General features: G+C 39.3%; 1 protein-coding gene across 1 annotated transcript in view; it reads left to right on the forward strand.

Moving 5' to 3' along the window:
• The window catches only part of LOC103698335 (importin beta-like SAD2), a 78,582-nt gene that overhangs the window by 36,027 nt on the left and 20,020 nt on the right, over nt 1-22,535 (forward strand). The window contains 5 exon segments of the mRNA XM_039121730.1: nt 15,912-16,071; nt 16,158-16,199; nt 16,281-16,399; nt 16,492-16,690; nt 21,524-21,655. Coding sequence (XP_038977658.1) covers nt 15,912-16,071; nt 16,158-16,199; nt 16,281-16,399; nt 16,492-16,690; nt 21,524-21,655 — 652 coding nt within the window.

Below are 22,535 nucleotides of genomic sequence, written 5' to 3' on the forward strand. Positions count from 1 at the left end.
TTTCTTTCTTTTCTTTTTCTTTCTTCCTTTTCTTTTTTTTTCTTCTCTTCTTCTCCAGAATCTTCTCAGACTTCTTTCTTCTTTCTTTTTCTTTCTCCTCTTCTCTTCTCTCGACTTCTTCTCCTTCCCCCTTTCTTTCTTCTTCTTCTTGTCCTGCGAAGGGAGGTTGGCGAGCTCGGGAGAGGCAGTCGAGGCGGGCGCCGCGGCGGCAGCCTTTTCTTCTTCCCGGAGGAGGTGCACACGGAGAAGAAGAGAGCCCCGACGGTCGGCTTCTCCTTCTTTCCCTTCTTTTTTTTTTTTTTTTTCAATGTATACAAAGAAGTGAAGGGTAGAACCCTTACTCAGCCCTGGCGAAGATCCGGCGACAAAGGAAGAGAAGGCCACCAACGACCCTTCTCTCTCTCTTTCGGCGGCAACACGAAGAACTGAAGGTTCTAGTATGTATAATGGGCAGCCGAAGCTAGGAATTTTAAAATTTCTTGATAAAGTTCCTTAACATAAAACCCTTATAAGCCAAGATCACCTTAATGGAAGCAATCAAATAATATAATTAAATGCAGAATAGAAGAATACTCTAACGCTAATCAATATGCAGAATTTTCACTAGGTACTCAAGTGTCACCCTCCAATGTTGATCCACACGAAAACTTGATTTAAGTCTTAAGCTCAAAGACTTGATCCTTAATGCAGATTCTTCTAAAGAACTCTAATGGCTTGCTTTCTTTCTTTCTATTTTTTTTTAACTTTCTAAAATCACTTCTATCCTTTTGTCCTAAAGAAGACCACTTGTCTTGGCTTAGGACACACTAAGCAATGCTGAAAGAAAGAAACTAATGAAGTAAAGAAAGAAGAGAGGAGTGGGTGGAGTTGGAATGATGAACCCATGGAGTGCTGTATTTTTAATAGGTGTAGGGATGCATCTCCAAGGGATGTATCCCATCCACACATCCTCTCATGAAAAGGGCCATCATCTAAAGGGCCTATCAAATAAGTGGAGGTGCGATCAAGTGAGGTGTATCAAATGATTGTCCTTTCATGTGGTGCCTATTTTGACCAAGTCAACATCACATGCTATCATGTCCATCACGCCTCACCTCTTGATTTTCATGATGATGATCCAAGGGCTCCAATGCAAGGCGCCATTCACTTGACCCATTATGTCTTCATCCATGGTGGGATTAAGATCCAATGGTCAATTATGGTAGCCATCCTCTAACTCAATCCATTGGGTTAACCAACTCTCCATTATGTCTTCATCCAACGGTAGATCAAGATCAACGTCTGATTGAATGATTTATTAAATCTAATCCATTAGATTCAAACCAAGCTAATTAGGTGCCAACTCTTGGCTAATCCATATTAGAACATGATCTAATCAAATTAGATCAATTAAGATCGGATTCGAATCCAATTCGAATCAAGAGCTAAGGATTTGCAACACCTGCTAGGATGTCTATCTTGCAAATGATCTAATCAATTAGACCTTAATAAGTTTTTTGTGTGTGACCATTGGGTTCCATACTTAGCCAGCAATAGGTGTGAGTGCGAGTTGACCCAACTTGATTAGAACTCTTCTAATCGATTTAAGTCCAAACTTGCGCGAACCTGAACTTAACAATTAGAATTCTTTTAATTGGTGATCGAATAAATATTTATTCGATCAAACCTATAGACAAGATTGACGTCTAGTAACGTGTCTTGTCTCAGAAAATATGGAATTTGGAGAATACAAATACTCTTCAGTGGCAAGTTACCGTGCAATTCAATCCTTTAAACAAATGCATCCCGAATATGTATATGAGTATGAATATATGTCAACTCAATTTCATATTCATATATTTCTCAATCTTCTAATATAATCGAATAATGAAACATTAGAAACTCTTTCTAATTTTCATTGTGCTTTGATCAAAGGCTTCCTGAATTATCATATGATTAGAATAAATAGGATGCGATCTTCTTTTACTAGAAGTGATTATTCTTGTTGACCTACTCATAACCTTCGTACACAATCCACCATATCAGAAGACCTCGTACTTAATTATCATGAATGAGTGGATACCAAAATATGGATTTATGTGCACAAAGATACTATGCTGATCTCAGGTCAAAGGATCAGTTGCACACTCCCACTAAGAGAATCATCTTTTGACATGTAAGTAAGACTTCATAAGATTTTTTTTGTAGGTCAATTCAGTGAACTCATTTCTCTAATGAGCACCCACATCTTTGTATTAGTGTCCACAAAGTGATTGTGAGATCAATCACCTTTGCATCGAGCAACATAAGTTGCCAGTCTTTCCGGTAAACATTGATCCCGACTCAATGTACCAATGACTGGGAATATTTAGATTAGGTTTTAGAATTTTAGGTCTCACTAGTATGATCTCATCATAGCCTCAAATCATTGCCTTAATCTAAGGGGTTCATCACAAATATAATCAAAGCATATGATGAAACACAATGCTTTATTTATATTAAATGTCATGTACATGATTTGGAAAATCAAAAGAAAATCATTCAATACATTATGATTGGCTTGTAGGCATCTACTCTTTCAGAACCCCCTCTTCCTTGGGTGCGTTGGCTCTGCCTCGATGGCATCAAGGAGGAGAAGCCCTAAAACAGGGCTTCCTCTTCGGGATGGATCCTTCCATCCACGTGAGGCCGAATTGGGACTGGGCCAGTCAAATGGACCGGCCAGTCAAATGGACCGGGCCCAGTTTCCGGGTCTCACATTTCCCCCTCTTAAAAAAAAAATTTCGTCCTCGAAATTTGCGTACCTGCAGTTTCGAAAGTTGAGGGTATTTCTGCTTCATCTCATCTTCCAATTCTCAGGTAGCTTCTTTTTCAAAATAAGACTAACCTTTCAACCATGGATTAAAATGCCATAAGTCTTTTTCTCCAAGAAATTAATTGTTCTTGATTAACCGATCTATCACAAGATTATATCATAAACAATTCTAAACCCTTAGTAGAATTTCATCAAAGTCGATTGAAAACCTCAATTTCTTTCAATCAGACAGAGGGTTATTAATTGAAGAGGTACAGCTTTAGATTTAGGAGAGACATGATCCAAGATCAAAATTGATGATCCATTAATTCTAGTCTTAAGATGCTTAGTATTTCTTAGCACGACATCAAATTGGAGAACCTAGGATAGTGCAGCGATATCAAGTATCAGAACATTTGCTTTTCGTTTATCAAAAAAAAATCTTACTACACAAGGAAATAGATCAATTCTTTTGTTTTTAAAACTTGCCAAATCAAAAGATAATACTTCTGATCAGCTTAAAAAGATAATTCAGACCACTACGCTTTCGCTGCGCACTCTGATTCAAACTACCAAATCCTTTGCATTCACTAATAACTTTTGATCAAAATACAACTTATATTATGAACTAAAGAGATCGAAATTTCAATTCAACTCCTATAAGTAAAACATCCAGAAGAATTTTCGCATTGCTCCACCAAGTTAAAAGACCTTAAACGACACAAATGAGTAAAACCGACTCGATCATCTCTCCTAGAGTTTCCTTCACTGAGATCTTTAGCATTTATTAGAAACTTCCATCATAATCATGTAAGCCTCTAAAATTCAAATTCTTTATGCAAATCTAGGTTTATCAGCAACGACAACAATATTGACAGAAGACCCTAGATCGGCTTATAAATCCAAACTTTGAATTAAAGTTTCATATACATTACATAGTTTTCGATAAACATGAACAAGATCTATTATTTGGATCCAAAGACGATAATTTAAATTATTAATAATTCCACCGAGATGAATACTTTACAATCTCCAATAAAATTTCACTTCAAGATTGATAATTATTCCTTAATTCTGTCAAAAGCATAAGCTATAATTTAAGAGAAAAGAGATCTAGGCTAAAACATTCCAAATCCAAGATCAGCTAATGCAAGAACCATTAATCCTAGACTTGGGATGCTAGATTTCTCTCTCTCTCTTTTTTTTTTTTTTACAACAGATAGAAGAACCTACTAATATCATGATAATATCCAGTTAAAATCAAAAACACTATTCTTTTTTTGACAACGAAATTCTCCTTAACAAGGAAACCCATCAGAAAATATTTTCCAATCAAAGAGTTAATATCGTTGATCATCTTAAAATAATTTAAACAACCAATATTCTCATAATTTACTAAATCACTTCAAATCAAAATCCCAATCTACATTGTAATTTGAAAAGATAAAAGATCAACTTGTAACATTTCTAGGTCTTTTTGCTCCTTCAAATTCAAGTGATATTGGTGCTCGCTCCGGAAAGAGAGGGCCGGCTGGGAAAGAGAGAGAACCGGGCCGACCGCAAGACAAGATAGTTTGTGGATGGAAATCCAAGGAGGTGGCTTACTTATGAGCAAAAAGGGAAGTCCCCTCGCCTATCAACAAGAGAAGAGTGTCTGTCCACAGGGTTTTTACGGAATCCTGTTTCGATATGAGACTCGTCCCTTTCGGTCTCGGGGGCCCACCGAAATGAACCTGACGCACTTTGGCCCCAGATGATGGTTAGAGCGTTAAGCGCAGTATCTCTCGATAAGGGAGTTGTGTCCACGCCAATTCCTCCATTTAAGACCTCGCCGCCGACAGACCCATTGCTGGCTACAATACAAATACTACCACACCAGCTTCTTTTTTATCGACTAGGAATATTTTGGTTGCTTTTGGAAATGGAAACTCGACACAATCAAACTGAACTCCACATCACGTAGCCACTAGCGAAAAATGAAAATTCGAGTTTCTATTTCCACCAGTGTCTACTATGTGGGTTCACTCTTCTGACAAAAATCAAAACATTGCTATTGCTTGAGCTCTAGCTCGAGTGTGAGTTTCACAGCAAAGCTAAAGCTCTGAGTAAAGTATGAGTTCTAGCTTGGGCTTTTGCACCAGCTCTTTTTTCTAATTTCTTCTCTAGCCGAATGTGAGAGATTGCCATTTGATTTACCGGAAGCAGAGGAGGAATTAGTAGCTTCATAAGTTTGAGATTTGAAAAAGCCCTCCTTCCTAAACAAGTCAAAAGACTCAGAATCGGGATCACGGTTGTTGGAACTCTTCCCCTCTTCAGCGTCTGGTTCGGCTTTAGCTTTTTCCGATACGGATGCTTCTGTTTCTGCTTAAGCTTCTGCTTCTTTTGATGCTAATGCTTTAGTGGCAGCTGCGTCTGTTTCGGCGGATGATTCGGATTCTGCGGATGCGGATGCTTCTGTTCACGCTTAGCTTCTTTGTCTTGTTTGTGTTGTAAAGTGCGCGTCTAAAATTTCAAATTCTCGGTAAAGCCAAAGAATAATTGTAGAATTTCATCCCAAATATATTCTCCATCTACACTGAAGTTTCATACATGATCCACATACAGTTTTCAATCCTCGAAGAATATTTTAAGGAATATCATGAAATATATATATATTATTTAAACCCAAACCTTAAACAACATTTCATTTGTGAACCTCAACTTGTCACCAAATTGATTAACTTCAAGCTAAAAGTAACATCACCATACCCGATATCAATTTGAACTTCCAAAATACTTACATTGCACGATAATATTTCATGACTAATACTCTTTTACTTAACTTAGTCAAAATCCAATTAATCATAACTTGGAATACAAATTACTCCACTAAGAAAACTCTCAAAATAGCTTATTCATACTTTGGCTACAAACACAGTTAGCTAGCATTCTGATTTCAACATCACAAAATTCAGATAAGATAACACAAATTTACCACTAACAAAAGTAAACAAAGATATTTGTCTTCTTGCCCCATCTCACACTTTTCGACAATTTCTAGATCCTAAAAGCTAAGCTCTGATATGACTATCACGATTTCCTAGTAATCTTAAACCTAAGCTCTGATACTATAAAAGTTGTCACGCCCCCGGCCGAGATCGCGAGCCGGGGTCACACCAACCGCCGCACACCCATAGGAAACTCTCCCCATGAGCATGCAAGGCATCTTAACCAAACATTTCAATTTTATAAATCTAAATAATTCAACTAAATTAATGCCATCTTATTCCATTAACTAACTCAGTCATAAAGTCTCACAATTCTAAGTACGCAGCGGAACACTAATTTAGCAACATGCAAACTTAGTTCTTAAAATAACAAAACCTTGCAATGTCAGCATCAATAAATGTCTAAGATAATAGTTCAACTTAAATAACCCTAATATAAGATAGCTTATGCCACAATCCTGCTAGTCGCTCTCCCATTTTGGAACCACAATAGACTAGTTCTCGAATCTGTAAAACAACAAGAAATTTGTATAATGAGCTAAACAACCCAGTAAGTAATGAACACTCTAACTAGATAAATCAAGCAATAATATGTAGAAAATAATATATATGCAGTTCCAAGGTACAAGTCCAAATATTTCTTAAATTTTTAAGATACTTTTCACGGTTTCGAGATTCTTTCACATATTTAATTCATCTTGTCGATCCTGAACTATGACCATTTTCTGTGGCAGGGTCATACACCCATTAATCTTCTTGCGGTGAGTTCTTCAAGACAGTCAATTGCCAATGTATCTGCCCCATTGGCGGGGTCCTCACATGCCAGGTCAAAGTTCAATTAGTTCTTTATTTCATATTTCAGTTATGAAAACATGCGTTGTCAAATCAAATATCGTTCATATCTTAATTTCTTTCAATTTATCAGATTCAATCGACAGCCAGGAATATGACCACATATTCTGTGTGGCAGGGTCATATCACCGACTAATCTTCTTGCAGTACCAATTTATTAGCCTCCATTGGCAGGGTCCTCACATAGCCCGACTGCGAGTCTGAATCTATTTCAAGTTATTATCTTTTCTCACATTATGTTCAGTGTTCCAAACTGAAAGGTACAATGTCAGAGCAATCAAATAAAATCCAAATCAGAAGCACATACGTTCAATCAGAATCTACAATAGTCTAAAAATATACAAATAACCACGCATCAAATCGTAATCACGAATAATTCGATTCGTAAAACATATAGTTTCCGATAAATCTAGTAAAGAGGTTACATCACTTCGCGAACACGATCCATATAAATTCAATTAATTCCGGCAATTCCTCGCAGAACCTAATATCCAAAATCATATTCTTTTTTAAAATTCATCACAATATATGTATACAAAAAAACTTAAATTTTAATATCTTCCCATGGCTGATCCTGCAGAAGTGCTTAGCATCCCAAGTTCAAGTTCGGGTTCGGGTTCATACCCGTAAACCACCCTCTGCCTTTATTATTATTTTTTCTTTCTTTCTTTCTTTTCTTTTCTTTTCTTTTTCTTTTCTTTTCTTTTCTTTCCTTCCCTTTTCTTTTTCTTTTTCTTCTCTTCTTCTCCAGGATCTTCTCCCGACTTCTTTCTTTCTTCCCCCCTTTCTTTCTTCTTTCTTTTTCTTTCTCCTCCTCTTCTCTTCTCCCGACTTCTTCTCCTTCCCCTCCTTTCTTTCTTCTTTCTTCTCCTGCGAAGGGAGGTCGGCGAGCTCGGGAGAGGCCAAGTCGAGGCCGGCGGGGCACGTGACGGCCGGCCCTCTCCTTCTTCACGCGGAGGAGGCATGCGCACGGGAGAAGAGCCCGCGACGGTCGGCCTTCTCCTTCCCTCTCTTTCTTTTTCTTTTTTTTTTTTTTTAAATGGTATAACAAAGAAGTGAAGGGTAGAAATCCTTACCTCAGCCTCGGCGAAGATCCGGCAGCTTCTTTCCGGCGGCAAAGGAAGAAGAAGGCCACCCAACGACCCTCTTCTCTCTCTCTCTCTCTCTCTCTCTCTTGGCGGCAACACGAAGAACCCCCCTCTTCCTTGGGTGCGGTGGCTCTACCTCAGTGGCATCAAATGAGGAGAAGCCCTAAAACAGGGCTTCCTTCCTCTTTGGGATGGATCCTTCCATCTCGCTGCCTCACGTGCAACGCACGTGAGACCGTAACTTGGGACTGGGCCGGTCAAATGGACCGGGCCCAGTTCCAAGGTCTCACAAAAGCCCTCTCTCTCCCTCCCTCCGCATCTCTCTCTCTCTGCTGCTCTCTCCCTCTCTTTCCCTTCCTCTCCCTCTCCCTCTCTCTTTTCCTCTCTCTCCTTCTCCCTCTTCACCTCCCTTGTTGGTTTCTCTAATTGAGGGAATGAATTGTGCCGATCTGCCCGTTTGGTATGCTTTTGGTATGCTCCGGAATTGGGTGGTTTGGGATGTGCACTGACCTTACTTCCAGCAATGAGTTTGACTTGGATCATGTGATAGTTTTTATAGCTGGTTAAGGGTGGAGATATAAAAGAACACATTTTGCGAAATGTAATATTTTGATTTCTTGAGTCAATCTGGTGTTTCGAATGAGGAACACGTATTTTAGTAGCAATGCTACTATGAAGACATATAACACAATCCTTTTAAAAGGTTTTAAAAAATAACATTGCTACATACACTTTCGGTGCCTTTCGCATAATTTTAACTCAGGAAATGAGCTATCCTATATCATAGTTTTTTCTCATGACCTCTATTTAGGATTTGCAAGAACATTGCTAATAACCATTGTTACCACTGCTACAACATACACATCAAATTGGTTACACTCATTAAAATGAATGAAACTCAAGAGGGACATAAGGAACTAATCCATCACAATTAATAGTTGACAAGAAAGAAAAGCCTGTGACAAATTTATTTGCAAGTTGAACCACCTTAGTATAATACTTGTGTCAAATACAAATGATGTTTGTGGCTTATTTGAGAGGGAGGAGCATATGATGGATGGTTTGTGATCCCATATTTCTTGATTCTTCTTGGAGTATATACGTGCATGCAATTTTGTACAAGAGCAGCACATGATGAACAATTCTGACTTGATAGCTGTAGTCCCTGTTTTTAGTGTTTGTACTTTTCTTTCTTAGTTATGGATTAGAAGGTGAACGGTGGTATTTATTAAATGAATTGTATTTTATAGAGGTGGAGGTGAGATAAATTGTCTTTTCCCACTCTAAAGAGACATGACTCCACTTACAACCCATAAGAAGAATGCAGAAAAGCTTTTCTAATTGTATATGGTAAGAATTTATAATATCCTAAAATATTTATAAAAATTGGTTAGAATTTATCTATGTGCTTCTTTCTTTGTTCTATTTTATTTGTTGTATTTCTCCTCTTGACGATCAAACACTTGGCTGTGTTTGAAGCCATCTCTTATGTTTGTGTCCATGTGGTACTAGACTTGTCTTGATTCACCATTGATGTTTAGCAACTCATTCATTGTTATTTTGTTATATGTTTTGATTGCATCCAATTCTTGGAAAAGAACTTTTTCTTAGGTACTAATTGGATGTATTGCTAATTCTGGGTTAAACTGAGATATAATTTGAGATCTCAACAGAGATGGATAGAATTGTCTTAGGTGAATCTGTACATCAAACAAACTGAAAAGTAGAATTTTAATGTTTAAATACTAATGATGTTGCATAGAAAATAAAATTCATTGTTCAAACTATCAAGGTTTTAAACAAGGTCGGAGGAACCGGCGGTACCAGACGTCGTAATAGTTCTCCGGTGGGACAGCTCGGTACGGGCCCACGCCATGCCGTGCTGGGGCCCGTACCGACACAGCGATAGACGGGAGAGGCAAAACAAGAGAGAAAAAGAGAGCGGGGGAGGGAGGGAGGGAGAGGACATCGGAGGTGTTAGGAGTATGCCCTAGAAGCCAATTTGGCAGACACATTGTAATTATTCTAGAGGCATGAAATTTGTACTTGATCATTTTATTAATAAATAAAAATAGGCATTTTTGTTTCATTCATGTTATTATGATGTCCATGAATCGCCCTAGAAATTAATAAGATGATTAACACATATTCAAAGAGTTGAAAATTTAAGGCATGTGTAATAATAGTTAATTCCCTAAATTGCTCCTGATCGTGAATCATCACGAAGGCGGTGATCGATCCGATGAGATTAGTGCACAGATCATTTTCCTTGATGGACGGAGTCTTAAGTCCACAGTGTGGTGACACTGGGGGTGATTGTGCAAGTGCTTGTTAGAGAATAAGAGTACTGAGCGTGACCAAAGCAAGAAGTCACTTGGGATGTCTATCCATTCGTCAGTGACTTACTTGATGCCTGCAGTTGTATGACTAGTACTTAGATCTGCGATGCCTCAACTAGTCACGGTGAGGTTTCTGTAGTTTGACGAGCACATAAACATGAGCCCTAAGTGTTCTTGTGGTGCAGATTGGCTGCAGTAGGTTCGCTGTCGGATTAGGGTTGCATCTAGATAGGATCTATCGACCTTGATAGATTAGGAGTGATCCTATGTGATTTATAAGATTAAGTTCGAAAGACCTTGGTCAGGGCAGTTCTGAAAAAAGAGTTTTCCAATCTCGAACTTGAGTCAAAGAAATCTGACATAAGACAGACGATGGATTTGACGAGTTATTCATAACTTTCGTCATGTCAGGATCTACGATAGAGGTACTATATCATACGCTAACTGCACCTAGAGGTTCATCCCTTCTGTTTCTGCTGGGTTGTCACTATATGCTGCTAGGTATCACTAGTGGATTGTGAGACTCAAAGGCATTCACTTGGTGATCAGTGAATCCTAAGAGTACAGTTGATATCGTTTCAACCCATTGAAAGAAGTTTCGATGATATTATGATGGAGATCATAATATATCTCACTACCAATCAGAATAGAACCTACGGGGTCACAAACATTAGAGGTTTTGATCGTTCCGACGGTTGGATTGCGGTTTAGATTCGCAATTAAAATTGATTGTCAATTTGATTGACAATTGGTTTAACCCGCTAAAAGTTAGTGAGTTAAAGAAGAAGGATTTGCAATTGGATTGCAATTTAATTGATTTAATTGGACCTCATTAAATTAGGCTTAACCTTATTGGATAAGGATGGGAAGGCCTAATTAATTAGAACTCCTTATTAGATAAGGAACTTGATTCATGAAGTCCAATTCAAGTCCTAATTGGATTAGGATTCATATAAATCAATTTGGAGGACACATTTAGTTCTAATTAGATTAGAATTCAATTGGCCAAGTGGGACCATGTAATTCCTAATTAGATTAGGAAATAAATGTATGTAAAACCAGGAAGGGATCTTCCTTCATGCCGTGTGGAACAAAGAAGGAAAGGAGGGGCGTCCACCCCTCCTCACACGCATGAAGAAAGGAGGGGCGTCCGCCCTTCCTTTCCTAGTTTGATCCCATGCCACATGGAGGGCCGGATGCTCCTCTTTCACGCGGATTACCACATGGCACGAGCACATCCCTTGGATTCTCTCCAATCACTTTTAAGTAAGGGTTGTGATAGAATTAAGTAAGGGGTGTTGCTGATTTTGGAGGGATGAATCAAGGATTGATTGATTGATGAAATTATTCCTTGTTTGTGTAGGCATGAGATGCCTATTTAAAGGGACCAGGCGTGATGCATAAGGAATTGGAGCCTTCAATCAGCCGCCATCCTCTCCCTCCTTCCCTTTGGTGTGAGCAAGAGAGGAAGAAGAAGAGCCGTCGTCTTCTTCTTCCTCCCCTTTGACGTTCGTCGTCTTCCTTCTTCTTCCTCTCAAAGTAATCAAGAAGTTGATTAAAGAGAGAGGAATTCAGCCATCAAAGGTGATCTCTGCAAGGGAGCTAGCACCCCGGTGAGATCTTGGAGCGATCTGTACCTCGTGTGGATACCTGTAGAGGCCGGATGCTTGTGCGGATCGTCGCAACCAGAAATCCTATGATTATCAGATAGCGGTGAAGTTCTACCTGCTCAAAGCTAAAGATTAGATCTTTATAAATTCTATACAATTAGGAATTGTAGTAGATCTGAAATTAATCATGTCTTTTAATTTTAATCTTTTCTTTAGATTTCATAAAACTGAGTTAGAGAACTCTAGAAAAATTTTGAAATCTATGTTCCTTAGAACGTTCATGAGATGAACGCCCCCGCACGTGTCTTTCCGCTGCGATCGTCGCAACGCGTGTGGGGGTAACACAATAGAAGGAGGGCTAGCGAAGCCTGGTGGAGCCCGGCGGAGGTTGCGAGGGGGCTGGCATCGAGGAAGAAGGCCGCTTAAGTGAAGTCGATTGCCGACTTCACTTATGAATTGGCAAAATTTTTAAGCGGCCTTCTTCCTTGGCGTCGGCCCCCTCGCAGGCTCCGCCGGGCTCTATCATGCTCCGTCGGCCCTCCGCCGGCGTCCTTCCCTCCCTCCCCCGCCCTCTTTTCCTCTCTCGTTCTGCCTCTCTCATGGGTCGACCGCTTAAGTAGCCTTTCTTCTCCAGTGCTGGCCCCCTTGCAGCCTCCGCCGGGCTCTGTCGGCCTTTCGCCGGCATCCTCTTCTTCTCTCTCTCTCCCTCCCTCCTCCGCTTGCTCTTTTTCCTTCTTCTTCAGCTCCGGAAACGTCCTATTTTTTTGAGCCGGAACTTTACCGGTGAGCCACCAGTATGGTTCGAAACGGGCAGAACCGGACGGTTCAGGTTGGTTCTGCCGACATTGGTTTTAAAAGTTTTTGTTGATAACTTTGTTGGTTATCAAATGATAGAGTATGCCTCAATATGTGCCATGCTGTCCAAGGGCATGAGTCTTCATGGTCTTGGGGGGTCAGCATGCCAGTGTTATTCTATTATAAATTGTCCTTACCTCACTTCTGCATTAATTATGTAGTGGGCTCATAGGCATCCTCATTAGCTGCCAGGTTCTTATTGTGGTATGCAACTTGAACAATTATATACATCTCTTGTGCTTATGGTATGCAACTTGAACAATCTGCATGGGCATCAACATTTAAACACCAACTGCAACAAGTTGGTATGGAGTTATTTGATTATAGAAGGTAAGCATCTGTGTTATTGTATCTCCGAGAACCCAAAGATACCTTGATTCACCATAATCTTAGAGGTTGGATGTGGTTGTGAGTCTTGCATGTGTCTTTGATTATTGGAGATGATGCAAGAGATCAAGGTTTTAAATCTCGTGGGTTGGGGCTGCCCTCGTTTTCCTATGGAACCGGACATGCTATTGTCTCATCTTGTTCTGACACTTGGGACAAGGGATATTCCAAGACATGCCAATTGGGATGATGGGACAATGGTAGGATGGTTCTATCCCAACACTCGGGATGGTACCCCATGTCGGTGTCCTATGGAACATCCCGTCGGGACTTGAGTCATCACAAGAGATCCCTCATTTTATGACCACAAGTTAAATGTGTCATGGATTATAGAATGGATGTCGATGATGCATTCTGCTACGGATATTGATTATCAACACTGGACTACCCCATTGAGCTAACTTTTTTCTGTGATAGCATCCATACCCTCTCGATGTCCCCATCTGGAATTTGTGCCCCTTATGGCTGTTTGTAGGCCCCCTGTTTCCCTTGCCATTGCTCCTCCTTAGGTATGATCTCTTAAAACTAAGTTACCTTTGATCAAGATTCGCCATCTCAGTACCGGGTCCTGTACTGATGCCATCCTATTACTATATCAGTACACCTAGTACGGAGGCTGGTTTGGCGTATCGACACTCAGTATGCCTCTCGTACCATGTATTGGTATGGTACGGTATGGTCGGTACGTATCAGTACTGTTTGGTTCGGCAAACCATGCCTTGACAGAGATCAGAATTTTGGATTTAGTTACCAATTGGTCTTACAAGTAAATGGGCTCAGTGACCTGTATGATTGCCTGTGTCCCATGCCTATGCTACCATCACCACATGTAGTCCTAAAATCTTGGCTAGTGTTATCATTCTTGTCGTTATCTCTGGATGATTTGGGGAAGCCGCAATCCAGACCTCCAAAAGATATGGTGTTTTCTCTTCAGTGCTACTACTCTTTTGCTTGTTTCCAGCCTTATAGATTTGAGGGGTACTCTTGTTGTTTCTGATGTTAAGAAGTTCCTTGATTCTCCTGCCATCATGATTTTGATAACCCTGGCCTGCCCTGTGACAAAGGAAAATTAGGCTCATTTACTTGGGGCTCGTCTTGATTATGTTAGTCCTTGAGGCAACTAATCACAAGATTCTTTGTATCATGTGTGTACTCCGCGTTGAGAGGATCAACTTACACCTTTTGTTGTTGGCTGGTGTACTTTAGCCTTAACTGCATGTATAACCTTTCGAGCCAGTGATGTATGAGGTGATTTCTCTCTTTTGAATGTATATGGGAGTTTTGCTAGATCCTCTTGTATCCATTGAATGTGACAGTTTGCAAAAGGAGGATGTTGGCTTTCACTGGGGTGGTGCAGGTTCGAAACGCGCGAGCGTCGGTTAAATTTGGGGACCGGATGCCCCACGCCTGGATGCTGTCGGTGGAAGCGCTACTGGTCCGCTGGTACCGAGGTGGCGCTGGGGTGATGTACTCACATATGGGTGATGAGCCCAGTGGGGGGAGCTCATGGGTCAGGGAGGGTATGCAAAAACTTGGAGGATGTGAACTGTAATATTTAGATTCGCTACATCTCTAGAATATTAGAGCCACCAATCATCTGCAAGCCAAAAGTATTCATGTAAGCCCATTTGCAGGTAATCTGCTAGCAGGCACTGTTTGAATTGAATTCTGTAAAATTTGTATTGTAATAAATCACACCGGTCTCAGGCTAATCTCTCCCAAAAACTCATTAGCCTCCTTAAAGCTATGCATGACTGGCAAAATTTTTCTCCATTGGTTCAAATCCTTTCATGCTAGAATGATGTTTGAGACTTGCACTTAATTATTACCGATAGTCAAACTCCCTTAAAATCAGTATTACCTCTCTAATAGCAATAGATGCCTCTCTTTTGAGTCATCTAGCCTGTTCACCATTTCCTTTACAGCCAATAGGAGATCACCTCTAACAGCCATACGGTGCATAATCTGGGTTCAAAATGTAATCTGTAAGAGATTGATCATAATGATGTCTACTAACATTTCACAGCTAGAATACATTAAGTGGGAATGGACAAAATGAATGCACATGAGTTGTGCATCTGCATCTCCAACTCTCACCAATAATGCTAAGGTATATATGTGTTACCTAGACACTTTATGTTTTGGGTTTCTAGATGTATGGGACACATGGACACTTCGGATGCTTTATGACACTCCTTGACACTACATACTATTTAGTTATGATGCAATCATTATGCATGTCTTATTTTGGCACTTCAATGTGAAAGTTATTTTATTTCTGGCATCATAATTAGTGACGATCTTGTTAGACTTTATGAACTTAAGGAGTATAGGTCTATCTCATTATTTATTATATGCATACATCAATGTGTACTTAGACTTACATATGTAAGATACTCAGTGTCGAATTTTCAGAAGATTCCCATGTTGGCACTTGACCATGTGTCCAAGTAACATTGGATATATTTGATAACTTTGGGGATTGTTTGTATTAATGCTCGCTGTGCATGACTTGAGATATGTTTAAGGTGTTAGTTGAAAGTTTCGCAAAATCCAATCATGTAAATAAATTACATCAATCAAATGGTTATTAGCTTTTGGAAACAAAATCTTGTTCGTATTTATGCTTAAATCTTATCATTACCCTTTTTCATCCTATGTTCTACAGTTGCTTCAATAAGTGTCATCAAGGTATGCCGTCTTGTTATTCGGCTTTGTACCAGTGCCAATCTGTTACTATGTTGGTATGCCCGGTATGGGGTTTGGTTTGGCAATACCGACACTCAGTACGCCCTCTATATCACATATACCGGTTTGGTACCGATACGGTGCGGTATGCGCTGTACCGTCCGGTTCGGTATGGTATGGTGTATCTTGAGTGTCATTTTTGTTGATTGTTTCTTCTCTATTTCTTTTTCAAATCCATTTTAATGGTGTATTTGTTGAAGTTGAATTAATTTTTTTGCTTTACAAAGTTATTTGTTTTTGTTAATTGATTCATCTGTATTCTGGACTATCAGGCAGCATGGGTTGCAGGGCAGTATGCTCATATCAACTTTCAAGATCAAAACAACTTTCGGAGGGCATTTCACTGTGTTGTCTCTGGATTGCGTGACCCAGAGCTTCCTGTCCGTGTTGATTCAGTCTTTGCATTGCGCTCTTTTGTTGAAGCATGCAAAGGCATGTTTTCTTGGCCTCCTATTCAACTTTTTATACTTTTTATATTTGTTCTCCTGAATTTTCTAAGAGTTCTATTTCTGATATAGATCTAAATGAGGTCCGTCCAATTCTTCCTCAATTGCTTGATGGTATGTATCTTTCTTATAATTTTATAAATATTTCTGTCTGAATGGATATTATTTAGTAGAATTTTGAATTCTCACTTGCAGAGTTCTTCAAACTCATGAATGAAGTTGAAAATGAGGACCTTGTCTTCACTCTTGAGACTATTGTGGACAAATTTGGTGAAGAGATGGCACCATATGCTATTGGCTTATGCCAGAATCTAGTAATTTACTTTCGTGTCTAACAATTCTCTGTATATTCATGTGCTGCAAGGCAGTTCCTTATCATATATATCTGCGGAAAATCTTTGCCTAGGCTGCTGCATTCTGGAGGTGCATGGATACATCTGAAGCAGATGAGGAGGCTGATGATTCAGGTGCTCTGGCAGCTGTTGGTTGTTTGCGTGCCATAGGCACAATTCTTGAGTCTGTGAGCAGGCTTCCCCATCTTTTTGTCCAAATTGAGCCTACATTATTACCTATAATGCGAAGAATGTTGACTACAGATGGTCAAGGTAACTACTTTTCGAGTGCATATAACAAATGTAATTGACCAAATATATGTGGTGAATATCAATTGTTCATATACATGTTGCCTTATGACATATACCAATGTTAAAATGGCATGATTTGACCTTGCCTCTTAAGTACGTTTCTCTGTCATATGATTATCTAAATTAATATCTCATTTATCTAGCAATGCTAGTATGCTGCCCGCTCCTTTATTCTTGGAACATATTGAAATGGGCATGTAGTGTCATAATCACAACATTGTCATAATAATCAAGTTATTCTTTGTTTCTCTGTGGTATATTATTGTCCCTTTATGGGTGCTTGGCTTGCTTAAGTAGCTCAGAGTTTGTTGCCAAGCAATTTAATAGATATTTGGCACTGAAGCTATGTTTCTGCCCCTCTGGAAATTCTATTTCTCGGTGAGTGTTGGTTCTACTAATTGTTTTAGATCTTATTTTTGAATTAAATATTTAGAAAAGAGTAATAGAGTCTAAGAAATCTTCAAGTGCAAGATCAAATGTTCATGTTTAAAAGCCCAAATCTTAGCATGGAGCTTTTGTAAGAGTTGAATGGAACCAAAAATGAAATATATGATGGACACAAATAAAGTCCAACATCATGATGCGGTGGAAGATTAATACTTAGATTGCTCTTTTTCGATAATTACCAAAAAAAAACATATATTAAATGCATAATAGCATAGATTAATTTCTACAGCGAAAACATGAGAACATAAAAAATGGAAGAAGATTGGTTGAAAGACTTGGATCCACATAGAGTAATCGCACCCAGCAGGCCCTCCAAGAATTACTCGACAATCTCATCTCTTTCTTTCTGCCCTATTTCTTCTCTCAATCGCTCTTTTTTGAGATTTCTACATGAGATATCTGAAAAATAATACATTGCACACCTAAAAACCTGCCTTCCTTCCTATTTGTAACAGGAGGAGCCGACCTAGGGTGAAATCTTAGGTCGTGCATGCCACCCTTGGAAACCCTAGGTTTGTGGCGCTCGCTAGTGATAAGACCTAGCATGTGGCGGCCACCTAGGAAGTGCTTGGTGTGTGGCCAACTAACCTAGGGTTTTCTAGTGGTGGGTCAGCCATCTAGGGTTAACCCTAGGAGTCGGCTAATCCAAGGTTGGGCTTGGTCTGATCCATAAACCAGCCCAACAATGTTATGCTAGCCCATAAGAATCAATCCCTATACCAAGGGTTGGATTTACCTGCTCAGTTGATTGATTAAGAGTTTGGTGGGTACTTGAGAAATTCAGTGAAATGCTAAGGATGGTGTAAAGTATGGGACCCCAAGGTTAACTTGTTTTTCTAATCTACCATGCCCTATCTTGCTTGATTGATGTGTGATTGTCCAATGAAACAAGGTAGGCCAGTTTCCTTATATATAGGGATGTATAATCATGCTAATCCCTAGTAGATAGAATGGACAAAAAAGTATCCATTCATAACAACTATTGCTGCAATTCAGTCCCTCAACCTTCTATCCTTGATGGATCATGTGGAAAATATATAATCAATATAGTAGGCAGTCAATTTCATGGCCCATCAGAACCTTGGATCGCATGTTTGAGACGACTAAAAACTGATTCACATGCAAAATCAATTTTTGAATAACATTTTTCTATATTGAATGTATATAATATTTTATAATATAAAATCAATTCGATTAAAATGCTGCTTGGTTGCAAGACACGTGCCTCTTTGATGTGGAAAACATGCTGTAGGTAGATTCCTTGGATAATGCTTATCTATCATGACAAGGCGGAGCCGCAGAATAAACTACTGTGCTCTCTATTAAGGATAAAATCCAGGGGATTATGGACAGTAATCAAAATGAATCAAAATGATAGTGGGTAGTCGTGTTCTCAAGTCAAGAGACCACTTGCATGTTGTACATACGAGATCGATATCTCCAACTTTGATAGTGGTTTCCAAGATATGGTCTTGTTCTATTGACCTTTTAGTATGAAGCCTATTCATTATGATAGTGCATAGTCAAATTTTTTGATGACTATGAGGAAAACATCCACTCTAATCTTTTATCAGATATTGTACAGAATGATAGCCATATGAATGCGGTGCCCAACCTTACCTAAGGCTGCAAATGGGTCGGGTTGACCCGTGACCTGACCCGACCTCAATTGGAGGACCCACGGGGCTGGGTCGGGTCCTAAAATTGGACCCATTCTATTTTTCGGGTTGGATCTGGGTTTACTGAATCTCGACTCGACCTGATCCCTTTTTTTTTTGGATCAATTTTGGATCATTTATCCAATGATCCGATCCGACCCGACTCGAATCTGAATTACCCATTTAGGCCCGAGAAGCTAAACCTTGCCTTTTTCCACACAAATGTAACCCACCGCCCTGTTTCAAATGCACCTCACGAACATCTTAATTCCCCAGACCACTGACCACAACAAAAGAAGGCAAATTTATATCCCTAACAAGAGTACATGACAGCTAAAGGAGGTGGGGGGGAGTGGTACGACAAAAGAGGCGTGATATAGTTTTACATGCATTTGGATCTCTCTATCTCACCATTTAAAAACAACAATCCTACAATATCAGGTTGAGGGCAGATACTTCGTTAAATCTAAACCCATGGACGCGGTTGCCATTGTGCATTCCTATGCATCTGGGTTGTTGTAAATCCCCGGAGAGAGAGGGTTGTGGTGGTGCGGTTTTATGAGGGCTGCGTCATTGTCCCAAAGGAAGACACATTTGAGACTCCTCCGCTTCTATTCCCCTTGGTCTCTTCTCTCTCTCTCATTTCGTTCTCTACCCCTATCTAACTTGAAGAAGGAAAGAAAATTTAAGTCCGACTGAGGCGACTACCCAGGAGTAGTCGCCGCCTCCTTATCCTGTCCCCTCCGCCGCCCGCCAACCGTCCGATTGATGACTAGGGAGCTGAGGTGGACGACGGAAGGAATGAGAGGTAGTGGAGGGGGATGTCCTTGATTTTTGCCTGCGTTGAGGTGGCCCAAGGGTGCCACGGTGGGGATAAAGGACTGCGTCAGCCTCTCGGCATACCTGCAGCAACAATGGCATGGAGACAACAGCAACAACAAAGGAGAGGAGGAGAGGAATGGGTTTTTTACTTCTTTATAGAGGTGGAGGACTCCTCCCATCCTCTGAGACCTCTTCCTTCCATCGTTAAATGGTGAAGCAGCAGCAACAGCCGATCGTCATATGACACGTGGCGAAATGTCATGTTGCCCTTAATGATGATGGGATGGTTGTAGGAAAACTTTTAAAGAGAAAACGAAGTCCGGACCCGATCCGGATCCAAACCCATCTGGACCCGACCCGACCCAACCCGAATGACCTGTTGGGTTAAAAATTGTAACCGCGGACCTGAACCGATTTTCAATTGGGTCGGGTCTGGGTCCAAAATTAGAACCTGAATAAGAAATCAGGTCGGATCGACCCGACCCATTTGCACCCCTAACTTTACCTGTAGTTTTGGACAATTTCAAGTGTCCAAAATGATCTGATTCTCTTGATGGTTTACACCACTTACACTTGTTCACTCTCCAATTGTGACTTGCAGACTCTTCCAGCTCAAAGGCCAAAGTGTGACACAACCCTCTACCTGTTGGCTTTGTGTTCATACCCTTCTTCCAAAATAATATAGGTAATTTCATTAATCATCTTACATCTTTTTGGCTATGGATTTAAACCTCCATGTATATGTCATAGTGAGGAACCAAATCTACGCATATTAGTCAGCTTAAAGAATTCAACACAATTTGAACCATAAATTGACAAACCTATCTGGTGCTGCTAACAATCTGTTTCGTCGTCATTTTACTTGCTCATTTGGAATGGGTGCTGATTGTCTAACTGTCCTCAGGTGTTGCACACACATGTATATGTTTATAATACATATACATATACATACATCTATCGTTTTGATGCTTATCCAGAAATGGAAAATTGAACGAGAAAGAAGATATATATATATATATGATGTCTAAAATACAAAGTTATAGAACAGGCATTGTATAAGTTATTCCTTAGATATATTTAAGGTTACCTAAGATTTGTTTTTAGGTACTCGTGTTGATAAATAATAATGGTAACTTTTGTTATTGTGCTTAAAGTGCACATCACTTGATATTAAGATTCCCCTAAATGACACCCCGGAAAAATGTGACAAGTGTTGGCACTTCTAGCTGAGGTCAGCTTCTGCAATCTAGATAGTTTTTAACAAGAATTGTTAACCAACCTTGTCCCATATGTATTGTGGCTTTTAATCACACTCATTTCGATTAGGTTGTTCATTCATTTTGATGGTAGGCTGTTAACTTGACAAACCCTCCACATTTTCTATAATGGCTTGTGACCAGCATTGTTGGTATTTGAGCTTGGAATCATATATTGGTTTATGTAATAGAAGGTATGTCTATATGTGCTTGAGTAATAAGCCTCCCCTCTATTAACTTCCTTTTATTTAGATCTAACTTGTTTCTTGTGCATATTTTTTAATATTTGCTAAATAGATATTGTTTTCTTAATGGTTGATTGTCTACTTTAGTTGCCACTACTGACTGTTTTGTCAGTCTTGTTAAGCATTGTGGATATTATTTGGTAAGGATATCTAATATTTTCATGTTATGTGCATGCCATTATCGCTTTATCTGATGTATAAGCTTCACTTCAGTTTTGCCAATTGGAACTCCTTCCAGAAAGCTTGCATCCTATTTATGAACTTATTTTCTCTTGTTGTCTTCCTTCAACTCTATCTGAAAGTTTGCTTCATCCTTTTAGGGTAATCTTATTTTTCTTTTATTATACTCTTTATTATGCATGGCAGATGTTTTTGAAGAAGTTTTGGAAATTGTCTCCTACGTGACGTTTTTCTCTCCAACAATTTCATTGGAGATGTGGAGTCTTTGGCCTTTGATGGTGGATGCTCTTAATGATTGGGCTATTGATTACTTTGAAAGTAAGTGTATACATCGCAATGAACTCATTGCCGTTGTTTATATTTTCTGAAGTTTCTATACTCTCATTGTTGACAAAACTGTTTCTCTCTTCAATGGGGTAAAGGGTTCTGCTTAGTGGAGCAGGATTTCTATTAAAATTCCTGCATGCTGATGTTGGCATCTTATTTTATGTTCCATATATGTTATGTATTTTGAATATACAATTTATGGACTTTCCATGGTAATATACTTGATGATTTTCTGTTATGCTGGTTATGCTAAATCTTGCTTAGTTTCTTTTTAAATCTTGATTTGTAGATTACAATTGATTATAAAAATATAACTTCTTAAAAAAATTTCATAACTTTTGCTAAGTGAATTCATTGAATTCTTCACAAGGAGTCATTTCAAAATTGTTTTGATTTGCTGGAATATTTTTGTTCTGGTTGGGATGGGTTAAGTAAAAGATGCATGGTATCCACTAGGAAGTATAACTAGTGAAATTTTAATAACACGTGATTGCATTTTGTTAAATGCATGCGATATTAAAAAAATATGAGAATGCCATTGAAATAAATGTTTATTTCTTGTGTTACATACGTCGAATCTGATGTAATTGGAGCTAGTCATTATGGAGCGCATGTAGGCCTGTCTCCGTTTCGAACTTTTAGCCAAAGCCTGATGCCCTAATCTACCTCTTCTCAAACACGTTGTAATTGGTTATTGTGAGATGTCCTTTGGCCACGTTGCTCCTCTGAAGTTTCTTGATATACATGCCCTTCACTATTTTTGAATCCATGAGTTGGATTATATGTCATCTTCTGAACTTAGGGAAAAATGTTTTTACATTTTGAGAAACCAAACAAAAATTCAGCCATATTTGCCAATCCTAGAATTCTT

This window comes from Phoenix dactylifera, unplaced genomic scaffold, assembly GCF_009389715.1.
Source record: "Phoenix dactylifera cultivar Barhee BC4 unplaced genomic scaffold, palm_55x_up_171113_PBpolish2nd_filt_p 001197F, whole genome shotgun sequence".
NCBI classification, from domain to species: Eukaryota; Viridiplantae; Streptophyta; class Magnoliopsida; order Arecales; family Arecaceae; genus Phoenix; species Phoenix dactylifera.